Source organism: Oncorhynchus nerka, linkage group LG9a (assembly GCF_034236695.1).
Source record: "Oncorhynchus nerka isolate Pitt River linkage group LG9a, Oner_Uvic_2.0, whole genome shotgun sequence".
NCBI classification, from domain to species: domain Eukaryota; kingdom Metazoa; phylum Chordata; class Actinopteri; order Salmoniformes; family Salmonidae; genus Oncorhynchus; species Oncorhynchus nerka.
Genome location: NC_088404.1, coordinates 42,693,653 through 42,717,652, shown reverse-complemented (window position 1 = coordinate 42,717,652; position 24,000 = coordinate 42,693,653). Strand labels below are relative to the sequence as shown.

At 43.7% G+C, this 24,000-nt stretch overlaps 1 protein-coding gene across 1 annotated transcript; it reads right to left on the bottom strand.

Moving 5' to 3' along the window:
* Positions 1–267: 267 nt before the first annotated feature.
* On the bottom strand, positions 268–20,633 carry trhr2 (thyrotropin releasing hormone receptor 2). Its single transcript, XM_029668966.2, has 3 exons — positions 20,248–20,633; positions 18,350–18,773; positions 268–888 (listed from the first exon to the last, which is right to left on the bottom strand). The coding sequence occupies exons 1-3, from the start codon at positions 20,631–20,633 to the stop codon at positions 268–270; spliced, it is 1,431 nt and encodes a 476-aa protein (XP_029524826.1).
* Positions 20,634–24,000: the final 3,367 nt, after the last annotated feature.

The following is a 24,000-nucleotide window of genomic DNA, read 5'->3' as shown; positions in this document are numbered from 1 at the left end:
ATAAAGCAGGGGTTCTTAAACTTTTTCAGCTCGAAACCCAAATGAGAAATTGACCGTCCTCATGTTACTCAAATCATCTTTCAACAACTCAAATTAAAAGAAGAATCACTGTATATACGTAGATGTATAATGCCCAGGACCCACTTTGGGTCCCGATCCATAGTTTGAGAAACCTTGCCCTAAAGGGCTTGATATGTTACCACATTTTTTGGGGGATTGGCGAACGAAGAATACTCACTTACTCATGTTAAAACAAGCTTGCTTTATCTACAGCAATGTGTGATTAATTCCTGCCTCACTCATCTCAGGTTGCCCAGGTGTGGCTTTGATCTCAGTTTGCCCAGATGTGGAGTTGGTCTCAGATTGCCCAGGTGTGGAGTTGGTCTCAGATTGCCCAGGTGTGGAGTTGATCTCAGATTGCCCAGGTGTGGAGTTGATCTCACCAAAGCTTGTGTTTTTCCTCTCTTCCTTCAGGTGATGCAGATCCTTCCTCTCTTGGGCTGAGGAGGTGTCTTTGCTCTGCCACTCTGTCACTGTGTCAGTGCAGGTCACTCTCCTTGCCCCCTGTTTGGTCTCGTTGCTAGTCTGTTGGGAGGTGCGTGGGTCCCTGGCCATGCTGTAGCCGGTCTGGTTCATGGAGAGTGTACAGTGGGCCTCCAGCCTCTGGCATTGGGAGAGCCCGCGGAATGCTGAACGGAACTTCTGAGACATCAGGTTGTACACTACAGGGTTGATGGCACTGTTGGCATACATACAAATCCGACAGAACAGTACAAACCAGGCGTCCAGGTAAGGTGTGTCAACGAAGGAGTTAATAAGGACCAAGGTCCGGTAGGGCATCCACAGTAAGGCGAACAGGATCACCACCACTGACAGCATCTTGGTGACCTGTGGTAGAGACAGGAGAGGTGAGACCAGGGAAGACGTGTTGCAGTATCATTATAACACAATTTGGTATGTATCTGTGTGAGGCTTGGTTTAAGCAAACAAACACACTTTGGCCACTCTCAGCTAGAGTGGATTGGGTCTACGAGGCCCCAGTTGCCCTGAGTGACTTAGGGAGAACAGGCCCCCATCTGAGAGCTAGGCACATCCTCAAAGAAATCAGAGAGAGAGTACTGTAGGATCACTCAGCCCCTGGCTTTGTGACCATGGTGACGGCACACAGGCAGACATTCCAGAACCCCGGTGAGACAGATGGAAAGAACCACCGTAACCACCACTCATTAGCCTTATCACTTCCAAACAATGGCACAGGCTTTCTTTTATCCCCTGCTCACCTTTCTGTCTGTATGAATTTTAAACATGTGTTGTTGAAGCATGGCCACCTTTTTTTAGTCTTCCTATGTTTGATCATGGCAACACAAAAGAGGCAGGTTGACATTTATTGGGATGAGTCTTGTCCTTGTGTCAGAACTGAGCGATTTCCGCTAGATGGGCCAGCTCCAAAGTCAAAATTGGTTATTATTGTAAAAATGTATGTAAACAAAAATGAGCTTTTTGGTCTTAATTTAAGGTTAGGGTTATGCATTTGGGTTAGCAGTGTGGTTAAGGTTAGGGTTAGGTTTAAAATCAGATTTTGTGACTTTGCTGCTGTGCCAGCTAGTGACCACACTGCAGAGCTGCCTCCAGAACAAAAAAGGTAACCTGCACAAAAGAGGGGCAGTTGATAAACCTATCAAACACGACCTATTTAAGCTTAATGCTATTCGAGATAAAGTACGCTTGTTAAACAGCAGTCATTGACAGCAATCCAGGTTGAAATAAAGAAATTCATGATACAACAAAGTGTTTAATTGAGGCGAGAGAAGTAGGGAGGTGGAAGCTTTCATTTTCCAACGGTGAGATGATGACACTTATCGCATCACCAGTAGAGGGATTATCAACATGAAGCCACAAACAAAACAGACAGCTTCAGGTTTGCATTAGGTTGAATACAGAACTCCAGTTTACCTTTGGATACACTACAATGATAATCACTGGTCTAGCTAATAGTGCGGAAAGAGTCGCCCTTTGCAGCATCCTTTCTTATTAGGTACATTGGGAGATTGTCGACAAAAATCATATACTTATACTACGGCCTCGATTCAATCAGATCGAGCGTTAGCCTGAGTTAGCTGACAACCGCATGTTTTGGCGCTCTTGGAGGTGTATGAGCTAACAAATCAGTGAGCGGCTGCTCGTGTGTCAAAAACCACTCCCTTCCTATTATCCTTGCCACGTTAGAAGTTCAAAAGGGCAATATAAAGTGTAGGCTCTATTAAGTATAGAAATTTATCATTTGTGGATTTGACAGCTCTATGTCATGGTTCCACTGTCTACAGAGGGCAGCAGAGACCGCCCTAGAGACATTAACGACACTCAGGTGTGTCCTATTTACTCATTATGATTTCCCTGTTGAAACAAGTGTGTTTTCTGTTATCCTTTGCTGAAACCTTGAATTGTGTGGAATGTGCATTTGTCTCCTGAGTGAGTTTGATACTTAGTGTTTGTTGTTTTCCCAGTGTTACTGTGTTCCTTCCGGTACCATTTCTAAGTAAAGTACTATGTTATCCTTAACCACTGATTCATCATCTGGTCTCTTCACCTCACCATGTCACAGCAAGCTTACAGCACCTGGGGTTCCCAAGCAGTCTCCCAACCAAGTACTAACCAGGCACAACCCTGCTTAGCTTCCGAAATCACACGAGACAGGGCTTATGGCCATACCAGCCTGAATATGCCAGATCTCGGCATATTCATGCAATTCCAGTCTTGTTACATGACTGAAGACATTAGCAGAATATAATTGTTTTATACCACCATTATTCTGAGCTAATAGTCGGCGGTCCAATTAATATACCTACTCTATTTAATGACAATAATATAATAATTTAGATAAAATCACCAATGTCTCTAGTAAAGGAGTTTTGTAGCCTATGTTTATTTTCTCTTCCATACGCGGTCGCTGTTTGCAAATAATTACATCTGAGACCTCGTATGATCCTAAGCAGTGTAGCCTACTTTCAAAACGTACCCTTACACCGCAGACAGAGACCCGACAGGGGGTGGTTCTACTAAGTTGACATATGGAATTGTTTTAAGATGGTCATACCATGGATTATTTAGAATTTTAGGACACCTGTAGGTATGAATAAAACATATATATAAAGTTGAAGTCGGAAGTTTACATACACTTAGGTTGGAGTCATTAAAACTTGTTTTCAACCACTCCACAAATGTCTTGTTAATTAACAAACTATTGTTTTGTCAAGTCGGTTAGGACATCTACTTTGTGCATGACACAAGTAATTTTTCCAGAAATTTATGTCATGGCTTTAGAAGCTTCTGATAGGCTAGTTGACATCATTTGAATCAATTGGAGGTGTACCTGTGGATGTATTTCAAGGCCTACATTCAAACTCAGTGCCTCTTTGCTTGACATCATGTACAAATCAAAAGAAATCAGCCAAAAAAATGTGTAGACCTCCACAAGTCTGGTTAATCCTTGGGAGCAATTTCCAAACGCCTGAAGGTACCACATTCATCTGTACAAACAATAGTACCCAAGTCTAAACACCATGGGACCACGCAGCCTTCATACCACTCAGGAAGGAGAAGCGTTCTGTCTCCTAGAGATGAACGTACTTTGGTGCGGAAAGTTCAAATCAATCCCAGAAATACAGCAAAGGACCTTGTGAAGATGCTGGAGGAAACAGGTACAAAAGTATCTATATTCACAGTAAAACGAGTCCTATATTGACATAACCTGAAAGGACGCTCAGCAAGGAAGAAGCCACTGCTCCAAAACCGCCATAAAAATGCCAGACTACGGTTTGCAACTGCACATGGGGACAAAGATCGTACTTTTTGGAGAAATGTCCTCCTTGATGAAACAAAAATAGAATAGCTGTCTGGCCATAATCACCATTGTTATGTTTGGAGGAAAAAGGGGGACGCTTGCAAGCCGAAGAACACCATCCCAACTGTGATGCACGGGGGTGGCAGCATCATGTTGTGGGGGTGATTTGCTGCAGGAGGGACTGGTGCACTTCACAAAATAGATGGCAGCACGAGGAAGGGAAATTATGTGGATATATTGAAGCAACATCTCAAGACATCAGTCAGGAAGTTAAAACTTGGTCGCAAATGGGTCTTACAAATGGACAATGACCCCAAGCATACTTCCAAAGTTGTGGCAAAATGGCTTAAAACCTGTTATGGCTGCTGTCCCTGTACAGGGATCAACATCAGGGGAAATTTCAGAGTGACAACTAAAAATACAATTTCGTAACATTAAGGACAACAAATCCAAGGTTTTGGAGAGGCCATCACAAAGCCCTGACCTCAATCCCATAGACAATTTGTGGGCAGAACTGAAAAAGCGTGTGCGAGCAAGGAGGCCTAAAAAAGCTGACTCAGTTACACCAGCTCTGTCAGGAGGAATGGGCCAAAATTCACCCAACTTATTGTGAGAAACTTGTGGAAGGCTACCAGAAACGTTTGACCCAATTAATCAATTTAAAGGCAAAGGCAAATACTAATTGAGTGTATGTAAACTTCTGACCTACTGGGAATGTGATGAAAGAAATAAAACCTGAAATAAATCATTCTCTCTACTATTATTCTGACATTTCACATTCTTAAAATAAAGTGGTGATCCTAACTGACCTAAAACAGGAATTTTTACTTGGATTAAATGTCAGGAATTGTGAAAAACTGAGTTGAAATGTATTTGGCTAAGGTGTATGTAAACTTCTGACTTCAACTGTATATTGGATGAAACTTTGAATGAAGATTTAATGCTATTAGCCCAGAGAAATGATTTTAATAATGTTTTGTACACTCAGTGTATAAGGATATATGTTTTACTGTGGATTGACCCGGATACCTTTGACACTGAAATGCTCTATTCACTTTCATTCATGTTTCAGCCCCGTACTCGGTTACCTAAAGATGAGGCTTGAGTCATAGTGCAATACAACCTACATGTAGGCCTACGTGTTCGTGAGAGTCTCAGCTTTTGAATGGTGGGGTCATATTAGTTGCTATCCCAAAGCATTTGGTTTTTCAGGATGTCACCTGGTCTGACAAGCACAGATGTAGCTCTGTCACCTTCCACCGCAGGTACAGAAGCAGGTTGATGTTTATTGTCATGAATCTTGACCTGGAGGCAGAACTGAGCTCCAAACTTGGCTATTATCATAAAAATGTATGAAAACAAACATTTGCTTTTTGGTCTAAATTTAAGGTTAGGGTTAGGCCTTAGGGTTATCAGTGTGGTTAAGGTTTGGGTTAAATCAGATTTATGACTTTGTGGCTGTTCCAACTAGTGACCCCTCTGCAGAGCTGCCTCCAGTACATGAGTTATGACAATAAATGCCAATATGTGTTGCGGAAGGCCGACATGTAACGTTTATTTAACTAGGCAAGTCAGTTAAAACAAATTCTTATTTACAATGACAGCCTACCCCAGCCAAACCTGGACAATTGTGCACCGACCTATGGGACTCCCAATCCCAGCTGGATGTGATGCAGCCTGGATTCAAACCAGGGACGCCTCTTGCACTGAGATGCAGTGCCTTAGACCGCTGCGCCACCCGGGAGCCCAGATTGAAATGCTGTGGATTGAGATGCAGCCCATGCAAGAATATAGAAACCTCTAACTTAAACAGGGATTTTGATTGGGATTTTTTATTATCCTCATTAAATTTCCTCGTGGGCGCACACATCGACTCTAGTTAAACACCTTTTTAACAGAAGTTGAATAGCTCAATTGATAGCAACATAGGACTATTACTTCCCAAGCAAAGTCTTTTTTTTGTTTTTCTCAACTATAGATCTTCGTAGCTCAGCCTCTGAATTTCATAGAGACAAACTAAAGATATCCCAATATGCATCGGAGTCAGTGGAGGCTGCTGAGGGGATGACGGCTCATAATAATGGATGGAACTGAGCCAATGGAATGGCATCAACAACATGTAATCCATGTGTTTGATGTATTTGATACAATTACACTTATTACGCTTCATCCATCAGCCTGTCCTCACCAATTAAGGTGTCACCAACCTCCTGTGATCGGAGTTGCATCTTTCTTGTGCATTTTGCAGCTAATTTTTAGCGTAATGTATTGCGGAGGAAAGCGTCATTATAGATTGCTTTATACAATCAGAATCCGGTTTCGTTTTTCAAAAATGTAAGCTAACAAGGGGTTTGCTTTTTGCCATTTTCTTTAACAAAAATAGACTATGGCATACCCTCACATAGGCCTGCCCCTTCAATTCAAGCACTGGTTTTAACTTAACACATCAAGCCCTTCATGGACACAGAGGTATTTAAAGAGTGGTGACACTATTGGCTGACAAATCTGTGGACAGTCCATCATTTAGTCTGTTAAACAGGTGGGCCTACCTCTTATTGATTGCGCTGCGGCTGCCGCTTCATGTTTCAGCACCACAAAGCTGTCATGCAGTCACTCTAATCTGGTTTATTGTGAGGTCAATACCGCTGATAAAAAGCCTCATCATGCCTCACCTTTGGAGAGGCAAATATCAAAGATGCGACGAATATAAGCCAGGAGCCGACAGCGGCAACTCATGTGGGGACTTTGGCATAGGCTAGTGTATAAGGAAAGTACCAAAATACCTTGATAGGGGAGTCACTTTGTTGCAAGTAAGTTTGCTTTAAACACTCAGGTGCATGTAATCTCCCAGTAGTAGCTTTTTAAGAAATCCGTTAGTAAAGCGTAGCACAGCACTACAGCACTAAGAATTTATAACGTATAAATATCCCACACTTTAGATGAGGACACATAAAACGACTTAACTAATGGTTAGTAAATGGTTTATAAGGACCTGAACATCTTATGAGTGATGTTATTAATCGTTATTAAATACTTTAAAAGTTGTTTATAAATGCGTGAATAACTAGATTACTATCATGATAAATAATTTACTAATTCATTATAAATGCTTTAGCACGTGGTGTTATTATAAAGTGCTACTGATGATTATAGTCTCAGTTCTCCAACAGATACTCTTTGCTCTTTTATTCATTGGAAGTCTGAAGTTCTGATGAAACTCCTGTATTCTTTTGAATGACTGGGCTAGATTCTATCAGATCCACGCCAGCCGACATCCGCAAAGCAGTTTTGGCGGTGTCGGAGGTGGAACTGCATTAGAGTGTCATGGTTCTACCTGTCACCAGAGGGCGGCAGAGAACATCCAAGAGACATTAACGACACTCAGGTGTGTCCTATTTACTCATTATGATTTCCCTGTTAAAATAGGTGTGTTTTCTGTCCTTTGCTGAAGCTTGAATTGTGTTCCTTGTGCGTTTGTCTCCTGAGGGTGTTCGAAACTTAGAAGTAGTAAGCCTGTATTTCATTCAAGTGTTTCCCCTAAAATGGCAAAATAATACGGCCTAATATACAGTGGGGCAAAAAGTATTTAGTCAGCCACCAATTGTGCAAGTTACCTCACTTAAAAAGATGAGAGAGGCTATGGCTATGGCTAGGCTTCAACTATGACAGACAAAATGAGAAAAAAAAATCCAGAAAATCACAATGTAGGATTTTTAATGAATTTATTTGCAAATTATGGTGGAAAATAAGTATTTGGTCAAAAACAAAAGTTTATCTCAATACTTTGTTATATACCTTTTGTTGGCAATGACAGAGGTCAAACGTTTTCTGTAAGTCTTCACAAGGTTTTCACACACTGTTGCTGGTATTTTGGCCCATTCCTCCATGCAGATCTCCTCTAAAGCAGTGATGTGTTGGGGCTGTTGCTGGGCAACACGGACTTTCAACTCCCTACAAAGATTCTCTATGGGGTTGAGATCTGGAGACTGGCTAGGCCACTCCAGGACCTTGAAATGCTTACGAAGCCACTCCTTCGTTGCCCGGGCAGTGTGTTTGGGATCATTGTCATGCTGAAAGACCTAGCCACGTTTCATCTTCAATGCCCTTGCTGATGGAAGGAGGTTTTCACTCAAAATCTCACGATACATGGCCCCATTCATTCTTTCCTTTACACGGATCAGTCGTCCTGGTCCCTTTGCAGAAAAACAGCCCCATCAGGCTCAACTATTCCACAACTGGAGGTTCGTAGCCGACGCATCCCCCCCGAGCCCAGATGAGCGACCTACTATGCGTCACCAGGGGATGGCTCCTAACCGATGTATCCACCCTCTCTATCCTAGACAAAGTGGTCCTGGATCGCTTCCTACAGGCACTACCCCACGACATGAAGAGGGCAGCAAGTCTATGCGCGCCCCAGACCTTGGAGAGCCTCCTGGAAGCAGTGGAGACACATCAGAATGCTCAGGCCCTGCTGAGTGGGAGCCGGGCCTTGTCGGCGACCCATTCGAGGAGTCGGAAGGACAGCCCCACTGCTGGGTACCCCGAACCGACAGTCGGTAGGGCCAAAGGACCTCAAACCCGTGGAGAGACGGCTGGGGTAGGGCCGACCTGCCACCGACAACTCCAGGTAGATGGAGAACAAAGGTGTTTTGAGTGTGGCGCCCTGGGGCACATGGCCTGGAATTGCCCGGCTCGAAGTCGATGCCATCAGCAAGCCCTGGAAGCGAGGGGGATCACGCAGTGAACTACGTCATCTCCTGTTGGGTACACCATGAATCAACTGCACCCATGGTCCCGGTGAAGGTTAACGGACATGACACGGAAGCTCTATTAGACTCTGGAAGTCTGGTTACCCTCGTAACCATGAGCGTGCTGAACCAGGAGACCGAATGTGGTAGGGAGATGTCCATTTTCTGTGTTCAAGGAGACACAAAGCGGTATTCAACCGTATAGGCCAACATCGTGATGCCACAAGGGAAATGCAAGATGATTGTGGGTGCAGTACCAGAGTTGCCGGTACCTCTCCTAGTGGGACGAGATTGTCCACTGTTCGTGGCCCTGTGGGGGCACGAACTGAGGAAGAAGGTAAGAGCAGTCCGGAGACGAGAGCGAGGATGACCCATCTCCTGTGCGGCCCGGAAGCAAACGGTTGACCAACCTGTATCTACGGGTCTGGGGTCGGAGTCAGGGGGGTGCCGGAACCCGACCCCCCTGGGGAACCACGGGAGGAAGAGCCCAGCTTCCCTCTCCTCGATTTCGAGGGGCCAGTCGAGACACCCTCTGGGGGCCAACTGTGGGGACAATTTGGGACGGCCCAGTGGGAGGACCCTAACTTGAAAGTCGCCGCAGCCCGAGTGATAGAAGGACAGCTACTTCCGTGGGTGAGTGACTGGCGATACCCCCATTTACAAATCAAGAATAACCTTTTGTATCAGGCGTCGAGCCAACAGGAGGAACTTCGAGAGGTATTGCTGCTACCCCGATGGTACGTGGAAACTGTTCTTCAGCTGGCCCACACCCACCTGTTGGGGGCGCACCTGGGAATGGTGATGACCCGGGAACAGATCGCCACCCTGTTCCACTGGCCCGGGATGAGGAGGGCCGTGGAAGACTACTGTCGCAGCTTCCGGAGTGTCAAATCACTGCCCCAAAGGCACACTTCCGAAACCCACTGGTCCCCCCTACCGATCATCGAGGTGCCCTTTGAACGCATTGCCATGGACATAGTGGGAACCCTGGTAAAAACAGCACGAGGACACCGGTACATCCTGGTAATCGTAGACTATGCCACCCGTTATCCCGAGGCCATTCCCTTACGGGCGGTGGTGTCCAAAGGAATCGCCCGGGATTCAGCCAGTACCAGTTACCTTCAGACGAGTCCCGTGAAACTTGCGGGGGTCATAGAGCAAAACAGAGAACACCATCGTATTTGTGATAATTTGTGATAATCTCCCCTTTCCATAGCGCTGTCATAAAAGTTTGTAGACCAAACAGTTCGGACGCTACAGACAGAAGTTGACACATTGGCGGTAACAACTTCTTGGGAGTCGTGGAGCAAAACAGAAAACAGTATTGTGTTCACGAGAGTCTCATCTTTCCATAGAGTGGTCATAGTAGTTTGTAGGCCAAACATTTTGGATGCAACAGACATTTTGATGAGAAGACTGATTTTCGGGATGTCTCATGGTCTGACGAACATCATCTGTAGCTTGGCCACCTTCCACCGCAGATGAGGAAGTCTGACAAAGGCGGATACGGTGGATTGCAAAAAAACAGGTATCTCTAGCTTAAATTGGTGAATTTTGATTGGCATTTTATAATACATTACTTAGATTGAAGCACAAGCTTTAAGGCTCAGACTTAAAGCTTGTCAATAGACTCATAAAACTCAGACGCACAGGTAGTGTTGGCAAACATTTGCCTGTCAACAGTACTTAGCACCTCTGAACAAAGTGTTGGCAATCAATCTCTTTTGTGTTCAAACCGCAAAGACCTTGGAAGTCGTCAGCCACTCAACCTTGTTAAAATACTCAAAACTAGAAGGTGGCAGTAGCTACCATCCCATAGCATACTTTGCATATGAAGTGTGACTGGCTCATCAGTGGATGTATGGAGGTGCCCGCTTTTTTGGGGGGCTCCCCTATGTATGGGTTCGTTTGGCTCAAAGTCAAGTTGTTGGCCACTAACGAGAATTGTGATTCTACTAGGAGAATCAATAGGTATGTTGCTACCGGGATAGCACGCAACAGGTATAGTTTTTGTTCTAGCAAGAGAAGGGTCAACCTCCCACTGTGATGAGTACCTATTGGCAGTTTATTGGCAGTGAGATTCTTGTTGTGTTTCATGCATCACACTAAAATGGCATTATCAAATTTTTTACAATTTCACAGTATTATTTCAACCTCATAATATAATATATATACTGTATGCAAACAACATGACCCAAATTATGTGGGCACCTGCTCACCGAACATATCATTCCAAACTCATGGGCATTAATATGAAGCTGGTCCCCCCCTTTGCTGCTTTAACAGCCTGGCTCGCAGTTTGTGTTCCAATTCATCCCAAAGGTGAAAGATAGGGTTGAGGTCAGGGCTCTGTGCAGGCCAGTCAAGTTCTTCCACACCGATCTCGACAAACCATGGACCTCGCTTTGTGCATGGGGGAATTGTCATGCTGAAACAGGAAAGGGCCTTCCCAAAACTGTTGCAACAAAGTTGGAAGCACAGAATTGTCTAGAATGACATTGCATGCTGTAGCTAAGATTTCCCTTCACTGGAACTAAGGGACCTAGCCCAAACCATAAAAAGTAGCCCCAGACCATTATTCCTCCTCCACCAAACTTTACAGTTGTCACTATGCATTCGGGCAGGTAGCATTCTCCTGGCATCCACCAAACCCAGATTCATCGTCGGACTGCCAGATGGTGAAGCATGATTCATCATTCCACAGAATGCATTTCCACTTCCACTGAGTCCAATGGTGGTGTGCTTTACACCACTCCAACTGATGCTTGGCATTGCGCATGGTGATCTTAGGCTTGTGTGCGGCTGCTCGGCCATGGAAACCCATTTCATGAAGCTCCCGATGAAAAGTTATTGTGCTGACGTTGCTTCCAGAGGCAGTTTTGAACTCGTTATTGAGTGTTGCAACTGAGGACAGAAGATGTATATGCACTACACGCTTCAGCACTCTGGTGTCCATTTCTGTGAGCTTGTGTGGCCTACCAATTCACAACTGAGCCATTGTTGCTCCTAGACGTTTCCACTTCACAATAACAGCACTTACAGTTGACCGGGGAAACTCTAAATCAAATCAAATTCTATTGGTCACATACACATGGTTAACATGTGTTATTGCAAGTGTAGCGAAATCCTTGTGCTTCTAGTTCAGACAGTGCAGTAATATCTAACAAGTAATATCTAACAATTCTACAACAAATACCTAATACACACAAATCTAAGTAAAGGAATGGAATAAGAATATATAAATATATGGATGAGCAATGACAGAGCGGCATAAGCTAAGATGCGATAGATAGTATAGAATACGGTATATACATATGAGATGAGTAATGCAAGATATGTAAACGTTATTAAGGTGACATTATTAAAGTGGCCAATCATTTCAAGTCTGTATGTAGGCAGCAGCCTGTCTGTGCTAGTTTAACAGTCTGATGGCCTTGAGATAGAAGCTGTCTCTCGGTCCCAGCGTTGATGCACCTGTACTGAACTCGCCTTCTGGATGGTAGCGGGGTGAACAGGCAGTGGCTCGGGTGGTTGTTGACCTTGATGATCTTTTTGGCCTTCCTGTGATATTGGGTGCTGTAGGTGTCCTGGAGGGCGGGTAGTTTACCCCCGGTGAATCATTGTGCAGACCGCACCACCCTCTGGAGATCCCTGCGGTTGTGGACGGTGCAGTTGCCGTACCAGGTGATGATACAGTGCGACAGGATGCTCTCAATTGTACATCTGGAAAAGTTAGTGGGGGTTTTAGGTGACAAGCCAAATTTGTTCAGCCTCCTGAGGTTGAAGAGGCACTGTTGCGCCTTCTTCAACACACTGTCTGTGTGGGTGGACCATTTCAGTTTGTCCGTGATGTGTACGCTGAGGAACTTAAAATTGTCCACCTCTCCACTGCTGTCCCGTAGATGTGGATGGGGGGGTCCACCCTCTGCTGTTTCCTGAAGTCCACGATCATCTCCTTTCTTTTGTTGACGTTGAGTGAGAGGTTATTTTCCTGACACCACACTCCGTGAGCCCTCACCTCCTCCCTGTAGGCTTTCTCGTCGTTGTTGGTAATCAAGCCTACTACTGTTGTGTCGTCTGCAAACTTGATGATTGAGTTGGAGTCATGTGTGAACATGGATTACAGGAGGGGGCTGAGCACGCACCCTTGTGGGGCCCCAGTGTTGAGGATCAGCGAAGTGGAGTTGTTGTTTCCTACCTTCACCAACTGGGGGCGGCCCATCAGGAAGTCCAGGACCCAATTGCTCAGGGAGGGGTTGAGACCCAGGGCCTCAAGCTTAATGATGGACTTGAAGGGTGCTATGGTGAATGCTGAGATATAGTCAATGAATAGCATTCTTACATAGGTATTCCTCTTTTCCAGATGGGATAGGGCAGAGTGCAGTGTGATGGCAATTGCATTGTCTGTAAATCTATTGGGGGGGTAAGCAAATTGGAGTGGGTCTAGGGTAGCAAGTAGGGTGGAGGTGATATGATCTTTGACTAGTCTCTCAAAACACTTCACTTCGCAACAAAGCATCCTTCACTCATGCTGCCAAACGTACCCTTGTAAAACTGACTATCCTACCGATCCTTGACTTCGGTGATGTAATTTACAAAATAGCCTCCAACAATCTACTCGGCAAATTGGATGTAGTCTATCACAGTGCCATCCATTTTGTCACCAAATCCCATATACTACCGACCAATGCGATGTGTATGCTCTCGTTGGCTGGCCCTCGCTTCATACTTGTCACCAAACCCACTGGCTCCAGGTCATCTATAAGTCTTTGCTAGTTAAAGCCCCACCTTATCTTAGCTCACTGGTCAGCATAGCAGCACCCACCCGTAGCACGAGCTCCAGCAGGTATATTTCACTGGTTATCCCCAAAGCCAACACCTCCTTTGGCCGCCTTTCCTTACAGTTCTCTGCTGCCAATGACTGGTACGAATTGCAAAAATCATTGAAGCTGGAGCCTTATATTTCCCTCACTGACTTTAAGCATCAGCTGTCAGAGCAGCTTCCCGATCATTGCACCTGTACACAGCCCATCTGTAAATAGCCCACCCAACTACCTCATCCCCATATTATTATTATTTATTTATTACTCCTTTGCACCCCAGTATCTCTACTTGCACATTCATATTCTATACATCTATAACCCCAGTGTTTAATTGCTAAATTGTAATTATTTTGCCACTATGGCCTATTTATTGCCTTATCTCCCTAATCTCACTACACTTGAACACACTGTATATAGATTTTTCTATTGTGTTATATGTTTGTTTATCCCATGTGTAACTCTGTGCTGTTTGTGTCACACTGCTTTGCTTTATCTTGGCCAGGTTGCAGTTGTAAATGAGAACTTGTTCTCAACTGGCCTGCCTGGTTAAATAAAGGTGAATTAAAAATAAACAAAACAATTATGACAGAAGTGAGTGCTAGTCATTTTGCTTTCTTGGGTACAGGAACAATGGTGGACATCTTGAAGCAGACTGGGATAGGGAGAGATTGAAAATGTCAGTGAAAATACCAACCAGCTGGTCTACCCGGGCTCTGAGGACGCGGCTAGGGATTCCGTCTGGGCCGGCAGCCTTGCGAGTGTTAACACGAAGAAGTATTATCTTCAAAGGGGGCAAAGAAGGTTGTTTATTTTGTCTGGAAGCAAGATGTCGGTGTCCGTGACGTGGCTGGCTTCCTTATGTAGTCCGTGATTGTCTCTAGACCCTGTCACATACATCTTGTGTCTGAGCTGTTGAATTGCGACTCCACTTTGTCTCTATGCTCACATTTTGCTTGTTTGATTGCCTTGCAGAGGGAATAACTATACTCTTTGTATTCGCCATATTCCCAGTCACCTTTCCATGGTTAAATGTGGTGGCTTTGCGTGAATGCCGCCATCTATCAATGGTTTCTGGTTTGGGCAGGTTTTAGTAGTCACAGTGGGTACACCATCGCATATACACTTCCTTATAAAAACTCACTCAGCGAATCACGGAAGTTAGAGTAACAGTGGTCCAGTGTTTTTCCGGCGCGAGTGCTACAGTCGATATGCTGATAGAATTTAAGTAGCCTTGTTCTCAAATTTGCTTTGTTAAAATCCCCAGCTACAATAAATGGAGACTCAGGATATATGGTTTCCAGTTTGCATAAAGTCCAGTGAAGTTCCTTGAGGGCCGTTGTGGTATCGGCTTGAAGGGGGAAATACACGGCTGTGACAATAATCAAAGAGAATTCTCTTGGGTGATAATATGGTCTGCATTTGATTGTGAGCAATTCTAGGTCAGGTGGACAAAATCATTTCCTGTATGTTCCTGTATGTTGTTACAATTACACCATGAGTCGTTTATTCCTGTCGGCTTGATGTTTATTCCTGTCGACGTGACGCACTGACAATCCAGTGGCTGTATTGACTATGACAGCATATCCCGAGAGAGGATATGCATGTTTCCGTGAAACAGAGTATGTTACAATCTCTGATGTCTCTTTGGAAAGCAACCCTTGCCCCGATTTTGTCGAACTTGTTATCTAGGGACCGGACATTAGCGAGTAATATACTCGGAAGTGGTGGTTGGTGTGCACGACTCCGAAGTCTGACCAGAAGGCCGCTCTGTCTCCATCTTCACCGGCGCTGTTGTTTTGGGTCGGCCTCTGGAATCAGTTGAAATGCCCTGGGTGGTGCGGACAAAGGATGCGCTTCGGGAAAGTCGCATTCCTGGTCGTAGTGTAAATTGTAAATTGACATCGCGCTGATATCCAATAGTTATTTCCGGCTGTATGTAATAACACTTAAGATTTTCATCAATGTAAGATTTTCTGTCAATGTAAGAAATAATACATAAAGAAAACACAAATGAGCTGGAAAACTTCGTTTTAGCTATTTTCCAGCAATTCTACGCATTTTGTCATGGGGCGTCTAGAAATCTAGCAGGGCATAAACGTGACAAACTGACTTGTTGGAAAGGTGGCATAATATGATGGTGTCAAGTTTGTTGGGGATTAATCAGAATTAGTTGGGTAACATAGATAAGATGTTTTATTTTCATGATATGCTTATGAGTTATTTCTCATAAGAATGTATTTTGTTGTACCATAGTGGTGGCCATTTGCAATGATCTGTTCTCTGTCAAGACTAAGTTGCTTGGGCCGCAGAGAGGGGAGAGGTCAAGGTGTCATCATGTGTAAACATATCTTTTAAACCATGTGAAGGGATGATTGATGGGGAACCAATTATCTTTTGGCTCCACTGTGTCTGTGTGCCAGTCACTCCCTACTTTTCCCATCGGGGAGAGGAGGATGGCAGTGTCTGGAACCATTCTATGTTCTCTCTCGTTGCCCTATCTTGACCTAGAAGCTCACTTTCCTCTCCATGAGCTTGTCCAGAATTGGTTGTATTTAGGATGGGGTATCTAAAATGACAATTTGATATATATCATTGGGTGGGGGTAATGTCTTGGTACCATTTTGTACCAAGGATGAGATAAGAGCTTTGTTTAGGAGACCAAACTGAACGATAATTTATAGCCAATTCTGTCTGGCTAGGGGATATTCCTCTCTGAAGTAAGTCTTTCTTTGTGTAAGTTCCTAAGACCTGTGGTTTGTCATGTCGTCTAGGGGGGGGGGGGGGGTCTTTGCTATAAAGGATCCCAGTTGCCATTATGTTGAGCACTCTCAACTTTTCATTAGAGATACTGAACTGTTGAAAGTCAAAATGCTATTGCAAAAGCTTAATTATTATTAAAGGTGAAGATTAAGCATAACTCTGACTGGTGTGTGATTTCATCATTTGGTAATTAAGGAAATCATCTCTCTCATCATTTGGTAATTAAGGAAATTTCCACGACACTTTGAAAGTCACTAAGCTCTTCAGTAAGGCCATTTTACTGTCAATATTTGACTATGGAGATTGCATGGCTGTGGGACAGATTTTATACACCTGTCAGCAACGGGTGTGGCTGAAATAGCCAAATCCACAAAATTTTGAAGGCGTGTCCACATACTTTTGTATATATAAATACACGTTTTTGACTGCACTGGGCCTTTAAAATTAACATGAGCCAGTGAGATACCCTGAAGGAGCAGAGCCTAATGCTAAGACTAACATATTGTATGTAATGTAATCTTTTTCTAATGGTTGAATGAATGCGTGGTGTATCATGTCTGAACCAAGTATATTATATTCCAAAACACAAAAAAATGTATCTGATGATTTTTGCATTGGATGGTGCCCATATTGATCATGCCAATTATAAATATCTGGGCATCTGGATTGATGAAAAGCTATCTTTCAAAAAGCATATTGATGAGTTAGGTGCACCGTTTGGTGTCACATTGTTAATCAGTATGTGTTACACCTGTGCTGGTTGCCATCTCATTAGTGTTTCACCTTTGCTGGCCCTAATGGTATTCAAGAGTGGCTGGCCTAGTGCTCCAGTGGTCTTGAGAGATGTGGAGGGTTAACACGTTTAGTTGGCGCTCCCTATTTTAACTTCTAGACAAACAATCCTTTATTTGATCCTCCCTGTTTTTGTTTTGCTCAACTTTTTGGTCTGCTTCCTGTCTTTAAGTTTGGTGTGGGTTTCTTTTTTGTTTGCCTCTTCTTGGGCAAATTTATTGGGAGCTCGTGGTGGGTGTCTTTTAGATTCCAGTTGTTGTTGATAGTCAACTTTCAGTGGACACCTCCATGAATGTCTTTTAGAACCCCTCCTAAAACCCCACCTGTTTCGTTTTGCCTGTTGTCAGTGACTCTTTGTTAGTTCCCCGTTCTGAGAGTGACAGTATTTTGTTTTCTTGCTGGGGAACATAACACATTTTAAAGCTAAATTCCAGCAATTCAACACATTTTGTCATAACTTATGCCATGTTAATATGATATCTGAGTGAGAGTGACAAAATAAATGGGGGCCCCCTGGAGGTCAGGGCCCCTGGGCATGTGCCCTGCATGCCCGGTTGGTATTCGGCCATAATTACTACAAGTTTAGATAGCTGGCTAGACTAATTTAGCAACACCATTTTTTTCAAATCAATTGATCGAAATCTTGTTCTAGGTCATTGACAAAAACTCTGGTAATCAATATGGAAATGACTATAGACAACTTTTCAGAACCACTACCGGGTGAAGAATCCTTTGTTTTTGAATAATTGAAACACAAAGTGTTTATGATCTACTATTTTGAACAAAATAATGAGAAAGGAGACAGTAGAGGACGCTGACACACTACAAATCAAAAAATTGTTGGCTGACAATGGCAAATTGAGTGACTGTCAATAACTGACATAATAAAAACTGCTGACCCCCGGGCAAAATATTTTGTATCAGAAAACAGGCTAGACTTCTTTAAAGTCTTGTAAATCGATCCATTGCACAAACTTCCACCGTACCTTCATTGTTAACATACAGACGTCCGAGCTGCCAGACCCGGTCTCAGGGATGGCTAGCACTGGGGATCCCTTCCATCTCCACTGAGTTACTGTAGGTCAATCTGCTTTTAGTTTTTTGCACCTTACTTGTGGAATAATCTCCAAAGCTCTCTGAAACTGATGGATTCGGTGCCTCTAGGGCCATTCAGACAGCTGATTGAGGACCCTTTTAATGAAGAATGTGTTTTTCTATGATTGAATTGTGTCTCTCTGTTTTGCTTTTCTTAGTGTGATTTGTATATTCTTTGTAATTACAAGGCTCCTCTGTGGAAGACAATTTGGTCTCAGTAAGCTATGACTCTCTGTCAAAATAAAGGTTACATAAAATAAAGGGTGCTCCATATTCGTTGACACACGCACCTGTTTCCTGGAGAAGAGCACACTCTTCGGGCGGCCCTGACGACCCCCTTTTCCTTCGTCTGCTGGTTCCTTGCAGCTCCTGCGGAGCGTGGTGGCGCCAGCAGAGACTGTACCCGCGTCGGGCCGGTTGGGGAGTTGGTTGAGGTACAGGACGCGGGCAATGAGGCCGTACAGGACTATGGCCAGGAGCAGAGGGATCACGTAGAAGATGGCAAAGTCAATGAGGTAAATGGGGAGGTAGAGGTCACGGGACACCTTGTAGCCACACTGGATGGTGCTGTCCTTCATTACCTGGATGTCCACCAGGAAGAACCACAGCAAGCAGTAGACACAGGTGAACACCCACACCCCTGCTATGATCCGCTTGGCCCGGGACAACGTACACACTGTCTGGGCCCTCATTGGGTGGCAGATAGCAATGTACCTGGAAATGGAGAAGAACAAATAATAGACTCTTCAGCATGTTGTTCTACAGAGACGTTTATACAGTAAATTATTCAGATATTTTTTTTGTATACAGTACATTAGGAAAGCATTCAAACCCCTTGGCACTTTTTCCAAATGTTGTTATGTTACGGTCTTATTCTAAAATTGATTAAATAAAAATGTTTACTCATCAATCTACACACGATACCCGATAATGACAAAGCCAAAATGTTTATACATTTTTGCAAATGTATAAAAATAAGAAAACAGAAATACCTTATTTACATACAGTTTGGACACACCTACTCATTCAAGGGTTTATCTTTATTTGTACTATTGTCTACATTGTAGAATAATAGTGAAGACATCAAAACTACGAAATAACACATATGGAAACATGTAGTAACAAAAAAAGTGTAAAACAAATCAAAATATATTTTATATTTGAGATTCATCAAACTAGCCACTCTATGCCTTGACGACAGCTTTACACACTCTTGACATTAACCTGTTAGTGATCTCTTTGCGCGCCAATCCCTTTAGCGGGATCGATTTGACAACATCCAGTGAAATTGCAGAGCGCCAAATTCAAACTACAGAAATATCAATATTCAAGATTCACGAAAATATAAGTGTAATACATCAAAATAAATCTTAACTTCTCAAAAGGCATCTAAAAGACTTTCAGACCATGAGAAACAAGATTATCTGTTCTGATGAAACCAAGATTGAAGTATTTATCCTGAATGCCAAGCGTCACGTCTAGAGGAAACCTGGCACCTTCCCTACGGTGAAGCATGGTGGTGGCAGCATCATGCTGTGGGGATGTTTTTCAGCGGCAGGGACTGAGAAAACCTGCTTCAGAGCACCCAGGACTTCAGACTGGGGTGAAGGTTCACCTTCCAACAGGGCAACGACCATAAGTACACAGCCAAGACAATGCAGGAGTGGCTTCGGGACAAGTCTTTGAATGTCCTTGAGTGACCCAGCCAGAGCCCGGACTTGAACCCCGTCGAACATCTCTGGATTGACCTGAAAATAGCGGTGTAGTGACACTCCCCATCCAACCTGGAGTACGGATCTGCAGAGAAGAATGGGAGAAACTCCACAAATACAGGTGTGCCAAGATTGTAGTGTCATACTCAAGAAGACTTGAGGCTGTAATCGCTGCCAAAGGTTCTTCATTAAAGTGCTGAGGGAAGGGTCTGAATACTTATGTAAATGTGATATTTCTGTTTTTTTAATTTTTTTTTTATAAATTAGCATATGTTTCTAAAACCCTTTTTTTTCATTATGAGTTATTATGTGTAGACTGATGAGGGGAAAATAACTATTTAATCCATTGTAGAGTGAGGCTGTAATGTAACAATAATTGGAAAAAGGCAAGGGGTCTGAATACTTTCTGAATGCACCGTATATGGCTGGTACTTGATGATGTGTAAATGGGGTACGGTAGTTGAGGTGTCACTTACCTCTCCACAGTGAAGGCTGTAATGGAGCAGGAGGACACATTGATGCCAAGATACTGAAGGTAGGTGATACCAAGGCAGCCAGCATGCCCAAACACCCAGGTGCCCATCAGGCTGTCTGACACATTAGGCAGACCAGCGGCCACCAGCACGGTCAGGTCCGCTATGGCCAGGCTGACCAGGTAGCAGTTGGTGGGCGTACGCATGTGTCGCGTGGTGAGGACCACCAGAACCACCATGACATTACCCACAATGCCAAGTCCACAGACCAGCAGAACCAGGAACACTGCCACAGTCTTGTACTCCAGAGACTGAGATATGGGGTCCCCTGGGCCCACCAAGGAAATGTTGGTTGGGGTGTCCATCCTTGAGCTTACATTTTCTGTCATGATTGCAGGTAGTGAGTTTGTTTCTATTTGAGTAAGACAGAGAGAGTGAATGACACATGAACTGATACGCTTGGGAATGTAGGAATAAGTGTCCCTGTATGTGTTCTGTACTTTTTGCTAATGATAGTAACGCCTTTTAATGGTTTACTATGTTCTGTCTGTCTTTCAACCTATTGATATATTTTGTTTGTTTCTCCTCTTTAAAGCCTCAAAGTCGTGTAGGGATCTACTTCGACTTCAATAATCAAATTAGCATGTTGAAGCTAATTTTCCTCTGCCTTTAGCCCTTTTAAACAAATGAGTATTCCATTGATCCGCCTGAAAATAGAAAAATAATTGTAGTTAATTGGAAGAATACTACTACCAAGGTATCTACCTTTGGAAAGACATGCATTGCTGGACATTGTAGTTTGCTGTTTGATTGAATGTCGACATTAGGAGTCAAACAATCGGCTCGACATATGGTGGTTAAACAACACGTTATAAACCATCTTTATATAACACCTGCTAGGTGCATATTCTCTGCACTGAACATTAATAACAGGGAAACATGATAAGCTACCACAGAGAATGATTAAAATGAGACATTTTAGTTCTGCCCAGCACTAGCTCAGCATAAGAAATTCCTAAAAAGCATGCCAGCACTTTCCAGACACATTCCCAAAAGGATTCATGTCTAAACAACATAACGTATGTTTACTTGAAGACCACATAAAGCATATAAATATTAAATAGAATATTATTAACCTTAAGGAAAACAGGTTTAAAAGCTTAATGAGTGGGTGAAGTACAATAGAAGCGTCTATTCTCATATATTCAACACAATATCAATCCAATTCAACAAAAACATCAATATAATTTACACAAATATCAATCCAATAACCTCCTCTCATTCCAGAGAATGAGTGTTTCAAATCTGCTTTAGGCTTAGTCAGAGTGCACATTTAGTGAGTGAAAGCCATCCAGACATCTGTTGCTCTTTTCAGTCTCCTTCACTTGTAATTGAAATCCGGGTTTTCTCTCCGGAGGGCTATCTTTAATAAATGGAGGTGGAAATTAAAAGTAATCTAACTGAAGCCCACCATCAATCAGACCCCCCCCACGTCTCACAGTTCTACATTTTGAAATAAAGTAAAATAAAATTGTATTTGTCACATGCGCTGAATACAATGGGTGTAGACTTTACTGTGAAATGCCTTCTTATGAGCCCTTCCAAATGATGCAGAGTTAAAAGGCAGATATGTACATTAAAGCAGGGTAAATTGACTAGGCATAGATAATAATAAAATTATAAAGAACAGGGTAGCAGCAGCATATGATGAGTATAAAAGTGTGTGTGTGTTTGTGTTGTGTCGGTATGCATCAGCTCTTAGAAAAAAAGTTCCAAAAGACATATTAGGCTGTCCTCATAGGATAACCATTTTTGGTTACAGGTGGATCCCCTTTGGGTCCCATGTAGAACTATCTGTGGAATGGGTTCTATATTGAACCCAAAAGGGTTCTACCTGGAACCAAAAATGTTTCATCGAAGGGTTCTCCTATGGGGACAGCTAAAGAACCCTTTCAGGTTTTAGATAGCAGCTTTTTTTCTAAGAGTGTGTGATGTGTGTGGGGGGGTTGTGTGAGTGTATGTGTATAACGTGTGTATATATAGTTTTGTGAGTGTGCATAGAGTCAGTGCAAGATAGGGTCAGTGCAGATAGTGCAGGTAATCATTTAATTAACTATTTAACAGTCTTATGGCTATTTAGCAGTCTTATGACTTAGGGGGTAGAAGCTGTCTTGGAGCCTGTTGGTCTGAGAGCCGGTCCCCCGGTATTGTTTGCGGGTAGCAGAGTGAGGGTAGCAGAGTGAACAGACTCTGGCTTGGGTGAGTTGAGTCTTTAGCAAGACTAGGGGTCTTCTTCTGACACGGCCTGATATAGAGGTCCTGGATGGCAGCGAGCTTTGCCCCAATGATGTACTGGGCTGTCCGCATCACCGTCTGTAGCGCTTCGCGGTCGAGGGTGGTGCATTTGCCATACCAAGCGGTGATGCAGCCATTCAAGATGCTCTCGATGGTACAGCTGTAGAACTTCTTAAGGATCCGAGGGCCTATTCCAAATCTTTTCAGCCTCCTGAGGGGGAAGAGGTGCTGTTGTGCCCTCTTCACGACTGTGCAGTGTGTGTGTGGACTATGTTAAGTCCTTAGTGATGTGGATGCCAAGGAACTTGAAGTTCTCGACCTGCTCCACTACAGCCCTGTCGACGTGGATGGGGGTGTGCTCTCCCCTATTTCTCCTGTAGACCATAATCAGCTCTTTGGTCTTCCTGACATTGAGGGAGAGGTTGTTGGCCTGGCACCACACTGCTAAGTCCCTGACCTCCTCTCTATAGGCTGTCTTATCGCCGTCGGTGATCAGGCCTACCACCGTTGTGTCGTCAGCAAACTTAATGATGGTGTATGAGTCTTGCATGGCCACGCAGTCATGGGTTAACACGGAGTACAGGAGAGGACTAAGCACACACCCCTGAGGGTCCTTCATGTTGTGGGTCAGCGTGGCGGAGGTGTTGTTGTCTACCCTCACCACCTGGGCCCGGCCTGTCAGGAGATCCTGGATCCAGTTGCAGAGGGAGGTGTTCAGTCCCAGGGTCCCCAGCTTGGTGATGAGCTTGGAGGGGACTATGGTGTTGAACGCTGAGCTTTAATCTATGAACGGCATTCTCACATAATTATTTCCCCTCTTGTCCAGGTGGGAGTGGGCAGTGTGAAGTGCAATTGGGACAGCGTCATTTGTGGATCTGTTGGGGCTGTATGTGAATTGGAGTGGGTCCAGGTTGTCTGAGATGATGGTGTTGAGGTATGTCATGACCAGTCTTTCAAAGCACTTAATAATTACAGATATGAGTGCTACAGGGCAATAGTCATTTAGTCAGGTTACCTTGGTTACCTTTAATTATGTTGGGCTGTTTGGCTGAAGCAATTTCATATCATCACTATGCAGAGTGTAGTCCATGAGCCAGATCCCCAAGTTTGGGCTGTTGGGCTCACATGGGCCGACGATGTCTCATAGTGATTTTCTTGAAGGTCTATGTCCCTAGAGTTGGAACATGTGTGAGACAATGGCAGTGAGGCAATGGCAGCTTTATCTGTGTTATCACTCTTTCTTTCATCTCTCCATCCCATTCATTTTTCCCAGTGGTGTAAAATACTTATTAAAAAATACTATAAAGTACTACTTAAGTAGTTTTTTGGTGTGTATGTACTTTACTATTTACTTCACTACATTCCTAAAGAAAATTATGTACTTTTTACTCCATACTTTTTCCCTGACAACCAAAAGTAGTCCTTATATTTTGAAGGCTTAGCAGGAAATGGAAATGGTCC

Coding starts and splice junctions, on each gene's coding strand:
- trhr2 (XM_029668966.2), bottom strand. CDS start 20,633: ATGACAGAAAATGTAAGCTCAAGGATGGACACCCCAACCAACATTTCC. Junction 18,774..20,247: donor ACAGCCTTCACTGTGGAGAG/GTAAGTGACACC, acceptor CTCCATTTCCAG/GTACATTGCTATCTGCCACC. Junction 889..18,349: donor TGCTCTTCTCCAGGAAACAG/GTGCGTGTGTCA, acceptor TCTCTACCACAG/GTCACCAAGATGCTGTCAGT.